The 23037-nt window shown below is 63.1% G+C and overlaps 1 protein-coding gene across 7 annotated transcripts; it reads right to left on the reverse strand.

Moving 5' to 3' along the window:
* Positions 1-843: 843 nt before the first annotated feature.
* DEAF1 (DEAF1 transcription factor) lies at positions 844-23010 on the reverse strand. 7 transcript variants are annotated; one of them, XM_049096352.1, is made up of 12 exons: positions 22278-22997; positions 20041-20138; positions 18427-18556; positions 17853-17999; positions 17399-17538; positions 16859-16924; positions 13914-14055; positions 12754-12924; positions 12398-12526; positions 11967-12214; positions 5910-5996; positions 844-2494 (listed from the first exon to the last, which is right to left on the reverse strand). In XM_049096352.1, the coding sequence occupies exons 1-12, from the start codon at positions 22564-22566 to the stop codon at positions 2390-2392; spliced, it is 1752 nt and encodes a 583-aa protein (XP_048952309.1). In that variant the 5' UTR covers positions 22567-22997; the 3' UTR covers positions 844-2389. The 7 variants fall into 7 exon arrangements, with proteins under 7 accessions (XP_048952309.1, XP_048952308.1, XP_025308342.1 ...); XM_049096351.1 differs by having other exon boundaries at positions 5910-5999; positions 22278-22711; XM_025452557.3 differs by having other exon boundaries at positions 5910-5999; positions 12796-12924; positions 13929-14055; positions 22278-22676.
* Between the last annotated feature and the right edge of the window lie 27 nt (positions 23011-23037).

A 23037-nucleotide genomic window follows, 5' to 3' on the forward strand; every position in this document is an offset into this window, starting at 1 on the left:
ACATGGGGCCGCGGGGCTGGGTGGGTCCATCCAGGCAGCCTCCCCCGGGGGGGAGGGGGCAGCAGGCTGCCCCTGGGTAGGAGGGGGCGGTGGCAGCCCCTTCAGCCGATCGCTGTCTGTGCTTCCAGGAGGTTCTCTCCTGAACACGAGCAATTGTGGGCCGAGGGGCCCCAGCTCATAACAGCGGCACTGCCTCCCCACCCCTGGCGGTGCTCAGGGCTCCGGGGGCACCCAGGGACCCTGGCTCTGGTGGCGACTGCAGCTCCTGGGACCTCGGTGCCCACCAAGCGTGAGGACAGTGGCTGCAGATGCCCTGGGTCCCCCGCAGGGACAGGCAGGAGCCCCAGACACCTGCCCGGAGCTGGGCCGCTGCTCCCTCCACGGGTACCTGGGGGCCGCTGCGGGAGGTGTGCCATCACCCCTGCCTGGCGGCCATGCCCACCTTCCAACCGCGGCTGGCCCGCCACTGGCACCTTGTCATCACCTGTACGCAGGGGGCAGGACTAATCGAGCCAGTGAGCGGCACGTGCCCAGGGGCTGAGCTGGGGACCCCGTCCCATCCCCACTGGCCCTGGAGGGGACTAGGTGCACAGCGCAGGGGTGGTCCGTGCAGAGCCATGAAGGCCTGGCCGACTGGGAGAGGCATCCAGCCACCCAGCTCACTCAGCTGCCCCTGCGGAGGCCAAGGGTCACCCCAGCCTGCAGCTCCCTGGAGCTTGGGCCCGAAGACCCAGCGCCCCGAAAGGCCTGGCCTGTGCTGACCCATCCCCCGCACCGCGGCCGCGGGAGGTGCTGTCAGAAGCCACGGGCGGCCAGGGTGCCACAGGCCTGGAAAACACACAATTTAGAAAACTGTCCCCAGAACGTGCGGTCCTGAGGGCTCCATCCTTTTATTTCAAGTAGCTCCATGCTCTGCGCGGAGGCCGAGGCAGGGCTTGCGCTCATGACCCTGAGATGATGCCCTGGCTGAGCTGAGATCTGGACCCCCGCCCCCCGCCAGGGCCCCCAGCGCCAGGAGGAGCGCCAGTGCCCCCAGGGTGGGGACGGCCCGGCGGTCCATGTTTGGAGCATTTCCAGACGTGTGGGTCCCCCGCGGTCCTCTCCCTGCCGTCCCGACGCTCAGCGCACCGGGGACCCGGGGACCCGCCAAGAGCTGCGAGGTGCCCCCCTCCGGCTTGTTCCACCTGTGGGAACGGACCCCCAGGCGTGCGCTGAGGAGGGCGCCCCGCGGGGGATGGTGAGTGCCCCATCGCCCGTCCTCAGCCCGGGCCCCACGCAGACTTCTCGGCCTTCAGCTCCGGGAGGTGGCGGCGGGCACAGGGCTCGGGTATGTGTTACACTTGGGAAAGGAAAACCCCGAGAAGCTGCGTGGTCCACAGAGCTGGGAGCGGGGGCTGGCCCAGGCCCTATGGGCACTCACACCCCCTTCCTACCACGCCCCGGGCCCCCTCAGCCCCTGCCGTGGCCGTGTCCCAGAGCCAAGGCTCCAGGGTTCTGCAGACTTGGAACTTTCTGGAAGTAGGAGTCCAGGGAGGGTGCCAGGCTGGGGGCGACCTCCGAGCATACGGCTCACAGAAACTTGAGGCCAGCGTGGAACCAAGCGACGTTGCAGAGGGTCCTGGCGGCTGCCGGCTTGCCCACCCACGGACGTGCGTCTCTTCACGGGGGTCTTGCCTTCTTCGCTCCGAGCCTTGGGAGAGCCAGGGAAACAGGGAGACGGCGGGTCAGGCGTTCCACAGCCACAAGGGCATTTCCAGAAACAGAAGCTTCCGGAACGTGGGGGACTGGTCCTCGGGCGCCAGTGCTGGTCAGCAGGGAGGCAGGTCCTGTTCCCAGGGCCCAAATGTGCCGGCCCCCGAGCGCCCTGGGGTCCAACCTGGTGCCGTTGCTTCAGGGATGGGACAGGAGCGGCCCACGCGCCTGGGGTGGTGCCCATGCCGAGCTCCCGCCTTGGCCACAGGGAGGACGCTCCGGCGGGCCCCACGCCTGGGGGCTGCGACCTCCAAACCGCAGGGTCAGGAGAACCCGACCCGAGGCCCTCCCAACCTGCTGGGCACCCAGGAAGCTGGCGCCGGAGTCACGGCAGCTTTATTGACAGACACGTTATGTACACGTGTGTCACAGCACACGACACACCGGGGTGAGACCAGATGCTCACGATCCAGGCGATAAAAAAGAGCACCGTGAGAAGGCGCCGAGGGCTGGGGCCTGCGTCCACCAGCCGCTGCCCCGGCCTCCCTCGGGCTTCCGGGCGGCGGGAGCTCATTGCCGACGGCGCAGTCACTGAAAGTCTGTTAACAACTTGACCAGCAAGTGTTTTCTTCTCCTTAACGTCCCCCGAGGTCCCTGACCTGCGGCAGCCCCGCGGCACTGTGGAGGGACCCGCAGCTCACACGGTGACCTTCTCCATCACGCTGTCTGTGACATGGACCTCGTCCGCCTGGACAGTGACGGCCGCCGACTGGCCGCACATGTGCTGGTGGTCCTTCCAGTCCTGAAAGGAAGAGCACACGGCGCGTTAGCGGGGGCCCCAGCGGCAGGGAGCAGGGAGTGGGGACAGGGGGGCCCGCAGCGCTCGGGCAGGCCACCCGGCCCCCTGCTCCCAGACACGCCCCAGAAGCGATCGTATGCGCGAAGACACGCGCAGCCGCGCTGGTGCACACAGAGCTGGATGCAGCCGCGGTCCACAGCCAGGTCCAGGCCGCCGCTTGCAGGAGGGTCAGGACGCGGCGGAGCGATGGGTGACGTCAGCTCCCGGCGAGGAGTCGCCCAGAGGCCCGAGGGGGCGGATGCTGCGATCGGAGCCGGGCCCAGGCTGTGGAGCCGCCTCAGCCCGACTGGGGCTCGGCGGGCAAACGAGGGCGTGCTAGTCGAATCAGACGTGACCCTGGATGGGAGGCTGGTGTGTGGTGAGGGAACGACAGGGCACAAACACAAACCCCGGGGCACAGAGGCACCCGGACGCCCACGGGGTGGCTCCCTGGATGGCGGACGGCGGCTGATTGTCTGTGACGCCCTGTTTTCCCAATTTCCTAGAAGTGTCCCCACTTTACAATAAAATGGCAACATCTGGGCAGCCCGGGTGGCCCAGTGGTTCAGCGCCGCCTTTGGCCCAGAGCATGACCCTGGAGACCCGGGATCGAGTCCCGTGTCAGGCTCCCTGCTTGGAGCCTGCTTCTCCCTCTACCTGTCTCTCTCTCATGAATAAATAAATAAAATCTTAAAAAAAAAAAAATAGCAACATCTGAATCATTATATCAGGAAAACAAAACTTTATTTTTTTTTTTTTTTTTTTTTTTTTTTTTTTTAAATTTTTTTTTTTTTTTTTTTTTTTATTTATGATAGTCACACACAGAGAGAGAGAGAGAGCGAGAGAGGCAGAGACACAGGCAGAGGGAGAAGCAGGCTCCATGCACCGGGAGCCCGATGTGGGATTCGATCCCGGGTCTCCAGGATCGCGCCCTGGGCCAAAGGCAGGCACCAAACCGCTGCGCCACCCAGGGATCCCAGGAAAACAAAACTTTAACTTGAAATTACCTAAAAATACACCCCGTAAGTCTCCACTGTGTGCGAACTGCCGCAGGCGGGCTTCGGGGCCACGGCTCTCACACACGGCGTTGCCCGAAGTGGGGCATGGCAAACTCAACAGTGGGAACCAGACATTTTGAGAGAAAACAGGAGGCGGTTCTGAGCCCCAACACCCACAGCATGATCTCCAATAAAAACGCCCTGGGGGTCCCGGGGGGCTCAGTGGCGAGCGCCTGCCTTCGGCCCAGGGCATGACCTGGGGTCCCGGGATCGAGTCCTGCGTCGGGCTCCCCGCAGGGAGCCTGCTTCTCCCTCCGCCTGCGTCTCTCCTCTCTCTGTGTCTCTCGTGAATAAGTGAGTAAAATCTAAACCCCGTCCTGCCCTGCAGACGACACAACTGTGGAAGCAGATGAGTCACAGGCGGGGAGGAAACGTCCGCGAGGGATCCCATGAAGGACACGTGTCCAGGAGGACACAGGAGCCTCCATGCCCATGGGAGAAAAGATCCAACTCACACGTGGGCAAGGTGTTTGAACAGACATTTCTCTAAAACAGATGCACAACTGGCCTCCGGGCATGGGGAGGGTGCACCTGCCACGGGATCGAGGCACAACGGCTCCTAACGTGGCCAGGATGCTCGCTATCATGGGTCACCAGCGGGGTGTGCCCACCCGTGCGGGGCCGCAGCCAGGCGCAGGCGATGACAAAGCAGCTGGGAACTTTCTCAGTGAAGCCCAGCACAGACACAGACGCAGCAAGGCCGCACCGCGGGCCGGCACGCAGGACCACGAGCCCTCCCGGGAGGCGCCGCACCATCAGGACCTCACCGTGCCCCGGCCGGCAGCTCACGAGCGAGGAAGCCAGAGGAGCGAAGCGGTGACACACACGCTGTGGGACAGATGAGCCGAGACCGCACAGCACAGGTCCTGTCACTGGCGCGCCCATGGAAGGCAATCTAGAGTGGGGTCGCGGCTCCCGGCGGCTGGGGAGGGCCCGGGGTGCTTCGGGGGAGACGAGCGGATCGAAGGCGGAACCGCGGTATTTGCACAACTGCGGTGGACGTTTTGAAACATCAGCGAATGGTGCCCTGAGACGGGCGAGGGCTGCGGCATGGCCGTTACACCGCCTCAAAGACGACCGCCGTGCAGGACATGGTTAGGCTGTGGGGCGGGGGCCAACCCACGGCTGTCACACCCGTGCCCCCTTCCCAGGGGCACAGAGCACTGCAGGCGGCCCCAGGGCGACACCGTGAGCTCAGGCTCCCGTCTTCTCCAACCCCATCTAGTGCTCACTTTGGGTCCAATGTGAGAATTACGGTTTTTATTTATATCAATTTATGTAAATACGCCCAGAGCACGTCTTTATGGACACAGTTCGCAGCATCCACACCAGAAGGGAGTCTGACAGCCACAGGGAGCTGCAGGTGGAACCCGCCCGGGTCACGAAAGAACCAACCCACGGACCCTCCTGCGCGCTCGCGCTCAGGGAAGGTGCCGGGAACCAGCCTGGGCCCACCTCCCTCCTGCCCACGCTGCGTGGGCTCCCACGCCGCCCTGAGCACAGGCCGCTGCCCCAAGGTGCCCCTTCCTCAGTGCAAAATCCTCTGACACGTTGTCAGGGGACAGCAGACTTGGAGTCCTAGGTCCTAAACCTCTGGACGGACAGACAGCCGGACAGGCCAGCCAGCGACAGACGGGCCAGGGGCCATGGGCGCAGCTGGGAGGCAGGTCTGGCCCCATGACGCACCATGGGCCACCAAGGCGTTGGGTGCAGGATGCTGTCAGGCACCGTCCGGGGTGGCGCCAGGTCGTCGGGGCCCCGGGGGACGTGCCAACGCCCCGTCCTCCCCGCGGGGTGGCCCCAGGCACCCGCACCCACTGGACTCGCCAGGTGCCCATCACGCCCCCGCCCGTGCCCGGCACCTGCCGCACCCACGACAAACACTCGGCTGGGGAGCGAGGGCCTGGCGGGGATGGCGCCGTCAGCGGGCACAGGTGCACCTGGGAAACGTGGCAGGAGGGCGGCGGGCCTGCCAAGTGCCCCCAGCACAGCGCGCTACGGCTCCTTGTGGCTGCTCGCAGCTCCCCGTGCCTTGAATGCCTCTGACCTACAACCCCCACCGGAAATGCCAGTAAGCCTTGGAAACAGAGCCGCCTTCTGGGCCCCAGGCCCAAGCGCCCGGGGCTGGGAGGCGCGGGCGGGGGCAGCCTCGGGGCAGGACCCCCCCTCCGGGGCCTGGCCATAGTACCCACCACGGGGGCTTCTCTGGGGCTTGAGGTGAGTCCCCGGATGCCGGGCACGCAGGACGCAGTGGACAGGCCGCCGCGGGGGCAGGCAGGGGGCCTCCCGTGACAGCGAGGGGCGCAGGGACGAGAACCCACCTTGCGCTGGCAGAAGGTCGAGCAGTAGTTGACTTTGTGGCAGCCGGTGCACTCGCTCAGGGCCTCCCGGCCACAGTTGACACAGGACTGCTGGAAGAAGGACACAGGCTGGTCAGTGTCGCGGGGCCGCCCCCGCCAGATGGCCGGCACCTGCCGCGCCTGCCCCGCTCCCCCTGCACCGGGGCCTCCTCCTGGCTCTGGGCGCCCAGTCCCGGTACCGCCGCCCGCGCCTGGGCAGCCGGAGCACATTTCTGGATGCTTGGCACCAGGCGCCACGTGTGCCCCAGCACGGCCAGTCTCTACGGTTCCTGGAAACATTTGTTTTGCTTCCTCTCCCTCGACTAACCGAGGATCCACGTGGTAGGTCACCCGCCCACACTTGAGGGCAGCGGCGTGGCCAAGGCAGTGCCGCGGGACTGCGGGCTCCCTTGCCCACCCTTGGGCCCGATGCTTCTCCGCTCGTGAAACCACCCCGCCGTGCACTTGCTCCCTTCCAGACACAAGCGTCACCTGGATTCCGGGGTGTCATGGAGCTTGCACCCGCCTCCGCCTCGTAGGACACAATACGGGGAGGAAAGAAGGGAAGGGCCACCCGTAACCTCGTACGAAACTGCCCCGGGGGAGCAGAGCGTCCCCGGACTGCACCGCACCTGAGTGGGGCCCTAGCAGAGGGGAGGCTCCGCAGGAAGGTGCCCGCGCACACCGCACACCCACGGTGTGCCCAGCGGGGTTGGGGGAGGCGGAGAGCCCCCGAACGGAACCAACACGTCGGGATGAAGCCAGAGCGGGGCTGTGCCTCCAGCACGCGTGCCTTCAGTCCCGCGGCCTGAAGGGGGAATTATCATTTAGCCAAAAACAATGCAGTGGTCGGCACTGGACGGAGCCACGGCGACATGGACCCGTCCCTTCAGCTACAGAGATGGACGGACAAGGACAGAAACACGGGGCAGTCTGCACACGCGAGGTGTCGCCGAGGGGCCCAGAAGCTACGACGCCCCCGCGGCCCCGGGACTTGGTTCCCCAGACCATCCTCCAGCGGAGGGACCAGGGCTCCTGGGTCTGCAGGGTCGTCCAGTGCCAGGAAGCGCCCGGAGGGGCGAGGCCGGAGCCCCCACCCAGAGCCCCCACCTGGCAAAGGCGCAAACACGTGAGCAAAATAAGGCACGCAGGCCTCAGGTCTAACGCAGAGGATAAAACACAGGCAAAGGAGCCCAGGCCAACACCAACAAACATGGGAAACAGCCTCTGATGCAGAATTCCAAAAATCCACCGAGATCCTGTACCCACCACGCGGTGCCCCAGGAGGGGACGGGATGGGACCCAGGTGCACCCCGGGCGGTACGGGCGCCGTGGCTCCATGTGCAAAGGGGAAAGTCACCTTTGGAGGAGAAACGCAAGGCCGGGACACATCCCCCAAATGCCTATGCTCAGCCTCTGGGGCCGGGCCCACTGGGGTCATGTCAGGTCATGAGGAGGGGCCCCGAGGGGACAGTGCCCTGGAGAAAACACACCAGAGAGCCCCCTGTGCCCCGATGAGGTGGGGGGGTCTGAGCCGGGAAGAGGCCCCTCCGGGACCCGCCCCGCACTCCCGCGGGCACCCTGCCTCCACCCCGGCCCTGCTGACCATCCGGGTGCAGGTGCTACATGGAGCCCTTACCCGTGAGCACGACCACCGCGCGGCTAGGCCGGGAGCAGCGGGGCTGCCCCAGGGCCGTGCCAGGGGCCTAGCACCCCCAGGCCTCCAGCCAGCCTCTGCTGGATGCTGCGCCCTTGACGGGAGGCATCTGCTCTTCTGCCCTGTTTAATCTCTGCTGAGCTAATCACGCACAAAAGCAAGCTACTCGTGATGAAAAATGCGAAATCCTGAATTGCCTCTGCTGGGCGGAATTTGATTTTTCTTGTAATTCCAAATAAACTGTCAAAGCAGGGAGTCTGGCCCACGGAGCCGAGGCAGGTTGAGCCACCGCCTCCTGACCCCTCCGGCCTTCCCAGGTCGTGTGTCCCCCGACCCCCCAACGCTCCTGGGGCTCCACCAGGGTCTTCCAGTCCAACAGGCGGCAGCATTGGCCTTTCCCACCCGGCTGGTGCTTGCCCACGGTCATCACCCCGTGGGACCACCTGCGATGGCGGCAGCCCGGGCAAGACCTGTGTCCACACCGGCCGAGGTCAAACACCTGCATGGCAAATCCTCAGCACAAAGTCCCTTGGCGCTCTCCCTGCGGCAGAGCCTGGACAGCCACGGCCCTGCCCGCCCCGCCGCGGCTCGAGTGAGGGCCTTCCCGCCCTCCTGTGCCCCTCCAGGCCGCACAACGTCCCCCAGAGCGCGCGCCCATGGGGTCTCGGGCAGGTGAGGGCTCTTTGTGTCACAGGAGCCCAGCGTCCGGGTGTGGCTGCCCCTGTGAGCAGAACTGGGGTCTGTGCGTGAGGTCTGCAGGCTATCTGCAGGCCAGAGCCCCGCGGCATCCCCACCCGGCCCCGGATCACGCGCTGGTTCGCCATGACCTGCAGGAACGCGGCCCCTCTGTGGCTGCAGACAAAGCACAGACTTGCCTGGTTCCAAGTCCACAGGCACAGGACGCACACGGGGGGTTGGCATGGGGGATGGGGAGGCCCAGGCGCGGCCCTCCCGTTAGGACACTTCATGTTCTTCCGCCCGATGTGATGGGAAGGATAAAGGGATTTTGTGTCGTGTTTCTTTCTTTAAAATATGCAAAATTATAAATAAAACCCAAAGCCCCGCCTTGGAGAGTGGCGACCTCACCAATCCAGCCCCGGGCAAGACACTGCCCCGTGTCATCAACGTCTCGCGATGGGAATTCAGCTTCTGGACCCTCTGAGTGTGACCTGGGAGCCACAGTGCTCGTGCTTGTGGGAGGCAAAACATGCAGCAGCCCCGCACCAAGCTCCCGCCAAGCTCTGTGCCCCCTGAAGGTTGCTGCGTCCCCCGGCACGGGGTAAACAACCTCCACTGTGTCTTCCTGTCTTTCACGTCCGTCCCATTTGTCACTGGAGAATTCTTACCAAGGAGAGAAAATGTGCCTACGTCACATACAAATTTTACTCTGAAAAAAAAATCCACAAAAATCACCAATGAAAAATCAAAAACTAGAAGAACGCTCTCCCCACTCATGTCCTCGCCAGGGTGGAGCTGCGACTCCTGTGTGACGAGTGCTGCCAGGAGCTGCGTCCTGGGCGGGGGGGGGGCGGGGGGGAGCAGCACGAGGAGCACAGGGTGTCCCCAACACTGGTCTCCGTGGGTCAAGCCCGGGTGGGATGCCGACCAGGCCACCAGCCGGGACGCCACAGCCCAGCGATTGTCCTGATAAGAGCATGAATAGCTGTTTCCAATCGATGCTTCTGTGCAGTTTGAATCAGCAAGACACTGATTCCTTCCGTTTTGTCCCCTAGACACCGTCCAGCCAGCTGTGCAGACGTTGCTCCTTCCCAGAAGAACACTGCTGGACAGATGGACGACCAGCTGTGGGGCCGGCTGCTGCGCTGTGCAAGGCCCGGGCCCCAGGACACGAGGGAGGACCACGCTGTCTTCACAGCTCACACGCCCTCCTCACCCTCTAAAATGATCCCCAGGCCCCTTGTGCCTGGGGAGAGGCACCCCAACCATCCGCGTTCGGCCCCTCAAGCAGGACCTACCGCCTTGGTAGGGGACCCGACGAACAACCATAACTTCTACTTCTTACAATCACATTCCCTTTATAAAACTGCTTTTTTTTTAAAAATTAAAGACAGTCCACACCCAGGGAGGCCTCTGAAATCAAGAGGCAGACGTTTCCCTGAGTGAATCCCCAGGCGCCCCTGAAACACTTTTTCTGAGGAAATGCAAATAACCAACTTAAATGTGGGCAGAGGTGTAGAGACAGCACCGCATAGACATGCGGGTGGTCATGCGCCGTGACAGCAGGTCCCCGAGGGCGTGCACGGGCTGTGGCCTCACCACCCCCAGCGCCCCGGTCAGCACACGGCAACATGAGCAGCTGGAGCAGCAGAGAAACGGGGCTGTGCAAGGAGCTGTCCACGGTGAGGAACCAAGACCCCACGGCAACCCCGCTCTGCGTTTCCCTAGCCCGTTGCCTCCACGGGTCTGCCTTGTGGACGGGAGGGTCTCCCGGGGAGCTAAGCCCTGGACACAGTGACCTGCCTGTAGGAGCGCCCCCCATGTGAGCCATCTGTCCCAGAGCGGCCCCCACGTCCCCCCTCCGCGGCTCCAGTGCCCCACACGGCCCCACGGCCCCTCCGCGGCTCCAGCGCCCCATGTCCCCTCCGCGGCTCCAGCGTCCCACGCGCCCCCACGTCCCCTCCGCGGCTCCAGCGCCCCACGCGCCCCCACGTCCCCCTCCGAGGCTCCAGCGCCCCACGCACCCCCACGTCCCCCTCTGCAACCCGAGGTCTGCTCCACCGCCCACGCGCTCCTTCCCAAGGAAGTCACTTGGCCAGTTTCTCCCCACGCGTCTGCCTCGCCACCCACCCAGGCGCTTCCCCATGTGGCCGTGGGTCCGCGGGGCGGCCTCCTGGCTCCGGGGAGCTGCCAGCGGGCCTGCCGCACCACCACCATCCCCCTCCGTGGGTGTAACCGCACCGCGGGAAAGCAAACGCTTTGCCCTGACCGCCAGACACAGACGGGGTCCCGCGGCAGCCAGAGACCGAGGCCAGGCCGCGCGATGGGGCAGGGTCCTCAAGGTGCTGGGGCGGCCCGCGTGGGCCCAAGGGCCACAGGCGCAGCCCACGCACAGCGGCCTGTGCCCCGGAGACGCTGGGGAGGTCTGCACCTGCAGCTCCGCACCTGCCGCCAGGACCGGACTGCACCATCAGCACCACAGGGCCTCCGACGGAGCCGGGATTCGGTTGGAGACCAATGACACTAAGAAACCTAGAAAAGTCTCAAACGTTTGAGAACCTCGCAGTCGTTGTCTTTGGGTAAAAAGATCAAGGTTTTTTTCTGCTTTTCTCTTTTCTATAAAATTCATTGTCGATTATTAGTTTAGAATTGTAATTTTTTAAAAAATGTTTTACATTTATCTCTTTCAGGAAGAGAGCAGCACTTTGCTTGCTTGGAAAAGCAAAATTAGGAGATCATTAAAAAAATTCAGAACCAGGACGCCTCGGGGGTCTCAGTGGTTGAGCGGCTGCCTAAGCTCAGGTCAGGATCCTGGGAGCCTGCTTCTCTCTCTCTCTCTCTCTCTCTCTCTGTGTCTCTCATGAATAAATACATAGAATATTAAAAATAATACTAATAAAAAATTAAGAACTTGAAGAACTCTCCTTTCCTCTGATCTACAAAAAGAATAAACAAACAGAAATTTTTACATATAGATTTGATGGAAAAACCAATCTGAGTTTTGTTTAGAAACCAAGTCCACCTGGACTGTAAGGGGGAAAAGCTTCTGTTAAGAACGCAGCACAGGGGGGCGCCAGGGGCTCAGTCAGTGAAGCATCTGCCGTCAGCTCAGGTCATGACCCCAGAGTCTTGGGATCGAGTCCCACGTAGTAGGGCTCCCTGCTCAGGGCAGTCTGTCCCCCACCCCCCAGGCTCTCAGTCTAATACATAAACTCTTAAACAACAAACCCGCGTGGCTGGCGCACCCCAGCCTCCACCTCCACCCTTGCGCATTGCAGCTGGCTTGCAGACCATCTCCGGGGCCACGCTGAGCTACGCCAGGTTGGGGTCGGGCCCCTGCGGAGTGAAGACGCCATCAGCGACCTGAAGGCCACACGAAAAGCCAGCGGGGCTAAGACCCTCTCTGTGCTGCAGCGACAAGCTGCCGTGGGAAAGCGCCGTGTCCCGATGCTCCATGAACCCAGACGCCAGACTCGGGATCCTACTTCTGAAGAATGTGCTGGAAGCTGGAAGGGAAATACCCATGCCAGCGCCCCTGGGGCCGGGAAGACGCACATGTCCCACCAGACAGCCCGAAGACGCCTCTCCAAACTCAATAGAACCTGAGGCACGTCTTCACCAGCTGCTGGAAGTCTGAAAGGACACCCACGTCCGAGACAGGTGAGTGTCCAGCAACACGTGTGCACGGGCCGACCGGTTCCTACCTCCTTGCGCTCTGTATCCGCCTGGACTCGGGCCTGGGCCACGGCGGCTTCCCGGTACGAGCTGGCCTGCTTGGCCTGTTCAAACAGTGTCTTGAGCTGCTGCGCCGTACTCAGCAGGGAGTTGACCATCTCCTCCAGGTACAGCCAGCTCCGCTGCTCGGACATTTCCAGCCCATTCACCACGGCGGGGGACACGGCTTTGGTGGGGGTGGAGGGGGGGACCGCCAAGGCCGGCAGGGAGGTCAGCACTGTAATGGGGGGAAAAGCAAGATAAAACAAGAAATCAACACACTTTCTCCAGTGGAACTTCTCCTTAAGTGTTGAAAAGCGTGGAGGCGCCGTCGTGACTGCACGACACCCCCAAGACGTCCTGGAGGATGGGGAGACGGTCCTAGGGTCACAGCACCGCGAGCGCGAACTTTCGGACCAACCTATTTTGGGATGAGACGTTGGCAACGCAGCTTCTGGAAACGGCGCGATCTGACAGCTGTCCTGGTAGCCGGGGTAGTGGGGCTCCGGATGGCCGACCCTGCACGGGGGCTGCACACCTGCCTCTTGCACTGTCGGGGGCCAGAGGAACAAGACAGCCGGGTGACCCGACATCTCGGGCGTCTGCAGCTGCACCACCCACAGGGAGTCGGCCAAGAGGCTGGGGGGCATACAGGTCACCGTAGAGTCCCCACAGTCAGTCCCCTCCCCCACATCTCCACCTTCTGGCCGTGGTTCCTGGGGCTCGTGTGCACAACTGGCGGAGGGCAGCAGTGGGCAGACACCCACCGACCCGTACCCCGGGCCTGCCCAGCTGCGGGTGGTGCCGAGGACAACCCACCCGTGGCTCCCGCGAAGACGTCGCCCTGGGCTGGGCTCTCAGAGATGACGGCGGTAGCCTCCACTGTGGATGCCCGGTCAAAGGTCAGCGCGCCCGAGGTAGTGATCTGTCCTGAGGGGGTCACGGTGACTGGAAAAGCAGAAGCGCTTTTTACCACTGGGCTCGCCCAGGGCACACGCCCCAGGCGCCTCTGCAAGGACGGCCGGAGGCCAGTGACCTGTGGTGCCTTGCAGGGAGCTCGGGACGGGGGGGTGGGGGTGGGGGGGAATGGACGGCGGGCTCTCGGTGACCCCGCACTGCTGACCTGGCAACGGAGGCAGGAACTGCATCAGCAGAAAACAGAAAACATAACCCCCAGCACTTCTGCTGCTGCGTCACCTCGGGGACCTCCCCGAGTCCACTGCACCTGCAGGTGCTCCTGGCCCCCCAGTCCATCTACAGGTGCTCCCAGGACCGCCCTCCCACTCCACCTCACCTGCAGGTGCTCCCCAGGGCCCGCCCCCACTCCAACCCACCAGCAGATGCTCCCAGCCCCACCCCCGGCTCCGCCCCTCCTGCAGGTGCTCCGGGCCCCCCAACCCGACCCCGCCTACAAGTGCTCCCATCCCTCCGACTCCACCCCTCCTGCAGGTGCTCCTGGCCCTCCAACCCGACCCCGCCTACAAGTGTTCCCATCCCGACTCCGCCCCACCTGCAGGTGCTTCCGGGTCACCCTGAGTTCACACCCTCTGCAGGCACCTAGCACAGGTGCTCACTGCTGGCACGTTGCCTGAGAGACTGCCCTGCCCCATCTGTAAATCCCTGTGGCCCATTCTGCGGTTCAGCCAGGCTTTCTGTCTGTCCTCCCGTGTGCGAGACAACACTGTGGGCCACACACGGGCAGGCACATGCCTAAGGCTGTGAAGACCAAGACCCCAGAACCTTCACTGAGAGGGTGGTCCCACGACGCCCCTATCAAGCAGGCGCCGCTCTGGTTTGTGTCACGAAGAAATACATGCGGGGCACACGTGAAGGAGTCTACGGAGATGAGGGAGCCCCCCGAGGGGCACCCAGAGGGTATCCCCTGCTCTGAACAGTGAGCCCCAGGGATCGGAGGGTCAGAGGGGCCGTGGCTGCACCTTGCTCAAACTCACAGGCAGTGGCAGCCGTGGCGGGAAGCAGCGTGATGTTCTTGGGGGGCTCCTTCTTCACGGGGGTTGTGGGCAGCTCGTTCTCCTTCTTGCGCCTTTTGTAGGGGACAAAGAGCCTGACCGGACCACTCTGCGGGGAGAGGCACAGTGAGCAGGGAGGATGAGCTGCCCCACGCCATCTCCTGCCTGCACCAGGGGCAGCGCAGGGCTCATCGAGGGAAGCTGCAAAGACCAGCCTCTCTCAGGCCCTAAATTCCTTAAAATGACAGAAAGAACACTTTTTAAAAGAATACATGAACAACGCTGTTTGAAAGCAAGAAAAAGCCTCATCAACATATGGAATGTTTAGGAACCGCTAGAAGACAAAACAAAGAGGGACCGCTCCAGGAGAAAGAAGAGCCTGAAACGAGAGAACATTCCGGCAGGAAGGAGGGGGCACTGTGGTCCCAGGTCCCTAAGTTCAGGGGAAACCTCAGCCCACCAGCAAGCACAGACCGGCCGGTGATCGTTGGGGGGTCCACGGGGGCAGGGGGGTGCTGGGAACGACGGCTGGAGCATCTCGCTGGACGTTACTACACTGGGGGCATGAGACCCATGGGAACCGCGGGGACCTCACTGCTGTGGGCCCTTCCACACAATTTTTCACTCAGGTCTTCTATTTTTCAATTCTAGAATTTCCACTTAGTTCTTTTTTGTAATTCCTATCCTGTTGTGGATGTTCTCCAACTGCGGAGACGCTCCTGCGGGGCACCGAGCGAGGGAGGCGGGACCCCCCTGGCTGGATCCGCAGTGGGGAGGGTCGTGGGGGCCCTGATCCGAGGGGTCTCCGGTTGGCTCCCTCTGCCGTGGGACGCTCGGCACAGCGCCTGCTGCCAGCGGGCCTCGCCCGGGATGTCCAGCCTCAGAGCCAGGAGAAAACTCGTTTCCGAGGTCGAAGACCCCGCCCTGTCGGTGGGGCCCTGCGGCGGCCGCCTGAGCAGACACCTTCCGTGGTTCTTCAGACGGGTTCCCTCAGTTCTGTGAACGCAGACGGACGGGGCCGGGAGGCCTTATGCCCAGCAACGTCTGAGCCGTGTCTGCCACTGCTTTTCTTCTGCGTGCCTTGCGCTTTCTGTTTCTTTGCGTCTGACGTGTTCTAGCAACATGGAGATGCACGTCCACCAGCGTGGCTGCAGAGCCGGGGCAGCCCCCATGACTGTCAGGGCAGCGGTTCTGGGCAGGGCCTCCCCAGCGTGGACCTCCCCCCGGGAGCCTGGGGGATGCTCGGAGGCCGCACGCCTGCCCTACCGCTCCTGGTGGAGCCTGGCCCCGAGAGGCAGGTGCAGGAAGGCAGTGCGCTCTTGTTCACACCCGCGACAGCTTGGCCGGGGCTGGCGGGGGGACGCTGCTGTCACGCTGAGCTGCAGGGAGGCCGGAGCGCAGGTGCACGGGCTCCTTACTGCCGCCCTCGCGGGGAAGAACGGAGGCATTCGAGTCACCAAGTTCTAGTTCACGGATCGTGCCTGTGGTTTCACATCTGGGAAATCCGAGGCCATGAAGTTCTCCCGTTTTCTTCCAAAACCGCTAGTTTTCTGTTTCGGATAAATCTGAATCTGTGGCCCATTTTACAGTCGTCTGTGTATACAGCGGGTGTCTAGGCCCCGGGCCATCTGGTTGTGTCAGCAGCTGGTGTGCGAGTGCATGCGGGCCTCTTGCTCCACGGACACATCTTCACGACGACAGCAGCGGACAGGGCTTAACCGGCGTGCGCTGGGACTCCTCCAATTTGTCATTTTCTCAAAGTTACTTTGGCTGTCCTATTTCCTTTAACTTTTCATATAAAATTTAAAGTTAGCTTGTTTAAAGCTCCAAAGAACCCCGTGGGAAGAACCGGCGGCTCCGCGCTGCCCACCACCCCGCAGGCTTCTCTGATCCCCCCCCCACGGCACCTTCTAGGCTTTTCATACTCGGAGTCGGTACACGTTCTGTTAGACTGACACGTATTTCAGCGTCTTGGAGTAGCTGCAAATCACTCTACCAAGTATCCTCAACCTCAACACGGAACAAGTTCCTTCTTATGGCGCGTCTCTCCCTACGAGATCCCCAAGAATCTCACGACCAGCTTCTCCAGGTGAACTTTAAAGTCATTTAATTTTCATAGAAATATCCCATCGTCGATGCCATTAGATTCACGTTTAGTCCTTACACCAACTAGACAATTTTAGAATGTTTCATTTTTCCACCCAAGAATATGACGTCTCTCCAATTGAACGTTCTTTCTTATCTTCTAATGATTAACCAGAGGAGTATTCAAAATAAAATCAGGAAACTCATTAAGCAGCTTTTAAAATTTGAATATGTTTTAAAACAGAATTCAACACTAAGAAAGGCTGAAACAAGACTGGGATATTCATACGTTACAGACCAGTATCACGGTTTTGAAAACAACACAGCAGCACATGTGAAAATCGATGAAAAATAGTTACTCTTTTCAAGACTAACTCCTTGAGAAAGATCTAGGAAAAAGAAGTATTTCAAAGAACATTAAAAGCCTTATAAATAACTTCAACGTGGTATTAAGAAGTAACATTTAAAAACATAGATTATGAAAAAGCATGTATATGCTTCTCACAACCATAAAAAGAAAGCGTGTGTCTGGTCTTGGGGTTATGATGGTGATGTCGCAGGAGCTTTCTGTGTTCAGACAAGCCCCGTCCGCGTGCTCCGGCCACCTTGCGGGGCCAGCCTCGCACACCCCCGAGGGCCCCAGAGGAATGTCGGAAAGCCAGAATTTGAGTGAGAATCTGAGCTATGCTGTGGGGCACCAGGGACACGGGGACGCGTGCACAGCAGCAGGAGCAGGACGGGGCGGGGCGGGGGGCTGAGGGTCGAAGTGCCTGCGAGCAGACAGCTGCTGAGCGAGCCTGACGACCGGTCACCTCCTGGTGACTCACCAAGGTCATGTCGTCACAGCATGCGGCACAGGTGCAAGAGGCAGCATGAGGGTTTAGGATCCCGTCCTGAAAGTCAAAGAGTCCCGCGGTAGGTAGGGAGTCGGCCTCCCATGTGAGCCATCCACGCTAGGGGACAACTAGCTCTGCCACCTGTGAGGTGAGACCCTGTCCCTCCCAGACACTCCATCCCCACACCTCTGTTTGGCACGAGGCCGTTACTGGGGGCACGGAGAGATTCTACGGGCGTGACCTCTTGAGTAACCCCCAAAGCACTAAGCTGGAAACAGCAGTTAGAAGCCCTCTCCTCCTGGGATGTGTAAACCGAGGCAGAGGGAAGTCGGGCTCTCGGAGGGCACAGGCACCTTAACCGGAGCTCCCGTGTTGCCTCGTGCGCTCCTGGACCACCGCCCTCGGGCGGAGGCGGGTGCCCGGCCCAGGGCCCCAGGGTCAGGGGGCAGAGGACCCACGGCCCACGCCTGGGGAGACACTCCTGTGGCGACGGGAGCCCTGCGCTGAGACACGGGAGGGTGGCCCGCACACCTGAATGAGGCACTGCAGCGGCCTGCCCGCATAGCGGATGCTCCTTTTCCAGTCTTTGCTGCTGGCTCGTCCTGCCATGGCTTCGAACTCCGTGGGGCTGTACCAGTTCTCGCCCTGCTTGATGCACCGGCCCCGGCCTCCTGAAACGACACGCGGGACCAGCACAGTGGACGCGGGCTGCCCCTCGCACCCGGCTCCCCGTGGATGCCCACCGACGCCAGGGCCCAGCCTGGGCCCGCGTGCGTTCCCTGTCCCGTGGACAGCATCTGGACAGGCTCCGTCCCCGCGTGGCGTCCCCGGCACCGCAGCCCCATGCAGCCGTGTCATGCGGACCTGGGGACGACCGTCCCCTCCCGGACTGGGGCTGGGAACTCGGGCCGTGCCGGCGCCCCGCCTCTCCCCTGCTCCCGACCTCCGCGGGTCAGCACTGCCCCTGCAGCCGGCCCCGCCTCACCTGAGCCCAGCCTGCTCTTGAACAGGGTCCCGCTGATGTTGCGGCAGCGCACGGGCAGCTCGCTGTCATACACCGACGGGTCCCAGTTATACTTGGTCCCGCCTCTGTCCTGGCCGGGAGCTGCAGGACTCGCAGGGCACTGAGGGCCTTGGGCAGAGGCAGCGCGGTGAGACTCGGGGCGCCAGGCACGCCCCCAGCCCCCGGGAGGGAACCACCACCCCTCGGACTCTCAGCGGTTCTCCGCGGCCGCCCCCTCCGGCTCTGGGCGGCTCTTTGTCAGCCCAGAAAATCCCACTCTCTCTACTCCATGTTTACACTCCAAATACCCACATAAGTAAGTCAGGGGGCGGGGGGGGGAATGCTCAGTGAGTGAAGCCCCTGCCTGAGGCTCAGGTCACGATCCCGGGGTCCTGGGCTCGACCCACGTCGGGCTCCCTGCTCCGTGGGGACTCTGCTGCTCCCCGTGCCTCTGCCCCCGCCCCAAATAAAATCTTTAAAAGAAATAACTGAGGGAGTCAGCTGCCCCCCAGTGCGGCCGACAGGCGCCCGGCAAGCCCAGGGCAGGAGGGCGCACCTGGGGTGAGAGGAGCGGCCGGCCCCTTCAGCCCCGACGTCTCCACGATGCTCCCATCCGTGTGCACCACAATCAGCGTGGCCTTCTCGGTGTTTAGGCTGTCCCCGATCTGCAGTGCCGTCCTGCCAGACTGGAGGAAGGGGCGTTCCCTGAGCCGTGTCACAGCGGCGCAGAGCCTGCTGCTGGGTGCAGCGGGATGCGGTCCTCACTAAGTAAACACCCCGGCAAGGGGACCCCCCGGCCTCTCCTAAACACAGAGCCGAGAACAGGACACACGAGGCTACGCCGGGGTGGCCCTGAGCAAACGCTCTCGACTGCAGGCCAAGGGCAAGGAACAAAGCCGTCCCCCGAACACCCTGGAACCAGGAAGTACGCTCACGTCTACTGGGGCAGCTCCTGCCAGGTCACAGGCCTCGAGGGAGGGCACAGAGAAGTCACAGCTGGGGTCTGGGGCAGGACTCCCTTCTGGCACCTGTGCCCCGCGCACAGCTCTGCCCGGTCCACCAGGCACCAGGGCCTCCCGCGCCATGCGGTCCCCCAGCCATGCTGCCACGGGGACAGTGCCCACCTCCTCCGTGCCCGCCTGGCCTGGCCCTTCAAGCTGCGCTGCTCCCCGGGTGAGCCACACCCCTCTGGTCCCTGCTGGAGCGGAGACCACCCGCCGTCCCCAGGCACACGCCTCACGGGCCTCTGGCAAACACTCGAGGCTTTGCCCAGACAGCCCTGGGACAGGCGACACTCCGAGCCATTGGTTCAAACCCAGCATTCTGGGGTGCTCTGATGCTTTCGTGCTGAGAACAGAGCCGACGAGGGCAAACTGAAAAGACCTTTCTTACACCTGAAAATCCAATCAGGGGAAGTGAGCACGTGCTCATCGTGGAGTCGAGGGACCCCCCGGCCCCCGAGCACACGCACACCTGCACACGCACCCAGGGCCTGGGCCCCTACACCTGGAGGGTCAACACCCCAGTAAGGACGTCAACACAGCTCGTGTCTGAATCACCGAAGACACGCAACCCTCTACCAGGAAAAGGTAATGCTGTGTGTTCGTTTATGAGTCACGAAACACTCTCCTTGTTAAGGCCTAGGAGGATACACAGACCCGTGAGACCCAGCTCCTCATCTGGATCAGACTAAGTCTGCGGGTCTCCCGACCGCACCCAGGAGGCACCGTCGCTCCCTGACCCTCTGGCTCCAGACTCTTCTAGGACAGAGGATAAACCAGAATCTGCGAGAAAGTATCACCTGGCTATCAGCTCGTATGCGTTCTGACGCCCTAGGAAATAAAGCAAGTCTCTTAAATCTGTAGTCTGCTGTCGTAAGAGGGTGAGTTTCCTGTTTGTTCCCATGCCAACGACAGTAATTTTGCTTCCAGGGATACAGCATCCCAGGTGTGCGATCAAGGCCATAAATAGACCCTAACTAGTGGTCCTGGCAAGGCTGCAGGGGGGTCCCCTGTGTGCGGTCATCTGGCAGGGACAGGAGACACGAGCATGGCCTGAGGGCAGAGCAGCAGCCCTCCCAGCGCCAGGGAACCCAGGGCGGGCCTCTGGGTGAGCCCAGGCTCGGGCAGACCTCTGGGGTCGGGGGAAGAGTGTCGGCGGGGTGGCTTACCAGAACGTGTCCCGAGAGGGAGGCGGCGTTCGCCACGGACGTGGTGAAGACATTGTCTGCGGAGGCACCCACGTTGGCCACGGTCACAGTGGTCACCTCTGCAACACAGGAGCCTGACTCGGCGCATGCTCAGAGCCAGAGGCCTGCCCTGGGCCCCAGAACAGCATCTCTCAATCAGGTACCTGAACTGCCAACAAGGGACTCTCACTGAGCACTTCCCAGCCACAGCCTAGGTGACCTGGGTCCTCACCCCCACCCCCGCCAGGCCCCATCAAGACAGCAGCAGGCCTGGCCAGACCGCCCCCGGGCTTCTCGCACCCTTTTAGGAGGAAACCATACAGCAAGGCTGCACACCCTGTGATCGTCCTGCGAGCAGACACCCGCGGTGCCAGCGACACACAGTCCCCCCTTTACTGGCTGCCCCTCCAGGTCGGCACAGGGCAAGGCAGGTCCCCGTCCTCCCTCACCGCCCCCCTCCTGCTTTCCTTCCGGGCCCGTTCCGGGCTGGGCTGCGGGCCCCCTGGACCACCCAGCACTCTAGCACAGCCAGTGCCAGGGCAGCCTCGGGCATGTGGGGGGTGCTCAGCACCTACCAGCCTGTCCCACGAGGCCAGCGCCCACCAAACTGCACTGAGACACCTGTGGCCCGTCCGCATCCTCCACCAGACCACGTGCCGTGTCCCCGGCCGAGGAGAGCCCTGTCTGAGCACACTCCACTGGGCCCAGCAGCTGCGTGCCTGGAGGCGGTGGCCTCAGACGGGCAGCAGGTCCCCAAGTTACTTCCCCCGGGAAACTACCTGACCTCGGAACGTCCCACAGGAAAGCTGTACTGCTTTCACACATGCAAAAACACAGCGATGCAATTTCCAGGAAAAACACATTTCTCCGAGGCCATGAGGAATAGTAACCCATTCCTTTTCTGCATCCAAAACAACATGCAAAAAAGCACAAAAACCTGAAGAAACACTTCATGGTCCATAAAATCCCGACATTAAACCAGTTTAGCTACGAGAACCAAAGGCTCCAGCAGCCACAAAGCCTTCTTCCCCGTCCTGCGAGGACGCCAAGCAGCCCACCACAGACGGGCGGCTCGGGGGCCAGCAGGACCTGGCCGGGTGCCCAGGACACCAGGACCCAGGGCGGCTCGGGGGCCAGCAGGACCTGGCCGGGTGCCCAGGACACCAGGACCCAGGAGGCCGCTGTCCGTCCCAGACCTGGAGGCTCCTTGGGGGAGAGTGACAACACGACACTCTGCCAGGGTGCCTGCACACTCCTGGAGTCCTGGAGGGCTGCCGGGGAGCTCCCAGTTGGGGAGGGCACAACCCTGGGAAAGTCTCTACAGCTGTGGGTTGGCAGTGTGGGGAGGCTCTACTTCTAAAGGGGGTGCTCTGAGGCTCCCTGGGTCACGACACTTGGCAATGTTCTTTGTGACGAGACACAAAACCACAGGCCGGCTTTTCCCTGGGAAAGCAACTGGCCAGGAACACCTTAGTGCGGAGGGAAGATCCATAAACGAAACGGGGTGGGGGAGGCAGGGACAGACCAGCAGGGCAATCTGAGGAGACAACCCCACGTGCTGGCCTCTGCTCCCAAAGGCCACAGGGCCTCCCAAGCTGGGTGAGCACTGTCCTGCTCCCCAGCTCTCAGGTCACCCCTGAACTGGCCCTTAGCATTCCAGGTGACCAGGCAGAGCCACCCGCAGGCCCCTCCAGGCCAGCATCCACATTTGATCCCCACTCCCCTAATCCCCCAGCCCCCAGTATCACCAGTGCCAGGGAGACGCAGAGAAAATGGAGCAAGGGACAGGTGCTGAGAAGGTTCTGGAAGGAGCGCAGAGTGCTTCACAAGAGGGAGTGAGCCTGGCACAAGGTAAGGAGGTCGGGGAAGAAGTGTGCAGGCTGGGCAGGGCCAGGCTGGTGACACCATACAGGCGTGCAGGAACGTCAGGGCAATGAAGTAGGTGTGAGGCATGCGGGGGGGGGGGGGGGGGGGGGGGGAGGGGGGGCGGCATGTGCTGGGGGAGCAGAGGCAGGTTGGTCGCTGGAGCACGGATAGGGCTGGTGTGTGGGAGGCAGCGCGTGCAGGACAGGTGCGCACGGGGGCACGGGCCAGATGCGCACGGATGCATGGGCCAAGTGGGCAGGTGCGCACGGATGCACGGGCCAGGTATGCAGGTGTGCACGGGTGCACGGGCCAGGTGGGCAGGTGCGCGGGAACCGCGGGCGGGCGGCACTTGCCTGCGAAGGCTGCGGCCGCGGCGGCCTCGTCGGGGCCGGGCAGGGCCTCGGCGCCCATGTCCATGTGCCCGGGCTCGGCGGCCATCACCGCCACGGCCGTCACCCGCCGCGTCTCGCGCTCTGCCTCGGAGTCTCCGTCCTCCTCCGAGTCCTCGTCCCTGCTGAGCACCGGCTCCTCCGCCTCGCCTCCCGCCGCGGCCGCGGCCGCCGCCGCCACAGCGGCCGCGGCCGCCACCGCCGCCGCCTCGGCCAGGCCCAGCTGCTTGGCGGCCGAGTCCGAGTCCTCCATCCGGACTCCGCCGAGCCCGCCCGAAGGCGCCAGCCGGGGCCGCCCGAAGGCCGGGACCGAGCCCGAAGCGCGCAGCGCGAGCAGGGCCGCCCGAGCCGCGCCGAGCCGCGCCGAGCCGAGCCGAGCCGCGTCGCGCCGAGCCGAGCCGAGCCGAGCCGAGCCGAGGCCGCCCGAAGCTTCAAGCCGAGCCGAGACGACCCGAGGCCGCCCGAACAGGGGCCGAACCGGCACGAAGCGGCCCAGTCGAGACGCGCCGAGGCGGAAGAGTCCGGAACCGAGGAGGGCCGAGGCGGTCCGAAGCGCGGAGCCGAGTCGGTCCGAGGTGGCCCGAGGCCGCACGAGGCCTTCCGAGCGGCCCCGCGCTATCCCGCCTCAGCGCCTCGGAGGCCTGCGCGCCCCGTTTCCCCGCAGCGCGGCCGCCGTCTGCGGGGCGGGATCTCGCCGGCCTCCGACGCAGCGCGGCCGGGCCCG

Source organism: Canis lupus, chromosome 18, assembly GCF_003254725.2.
Source record: "Canis lupus dingo isolate Sandy chromosome 18, ASM325472v2, whole genome shotgun sequence".
Classification (NCBI taxonomy): Eukaryota; Metazoa; Chordata; class Mammalia; order Carnivora; family Canidae; genus Canis; species Canis lupus.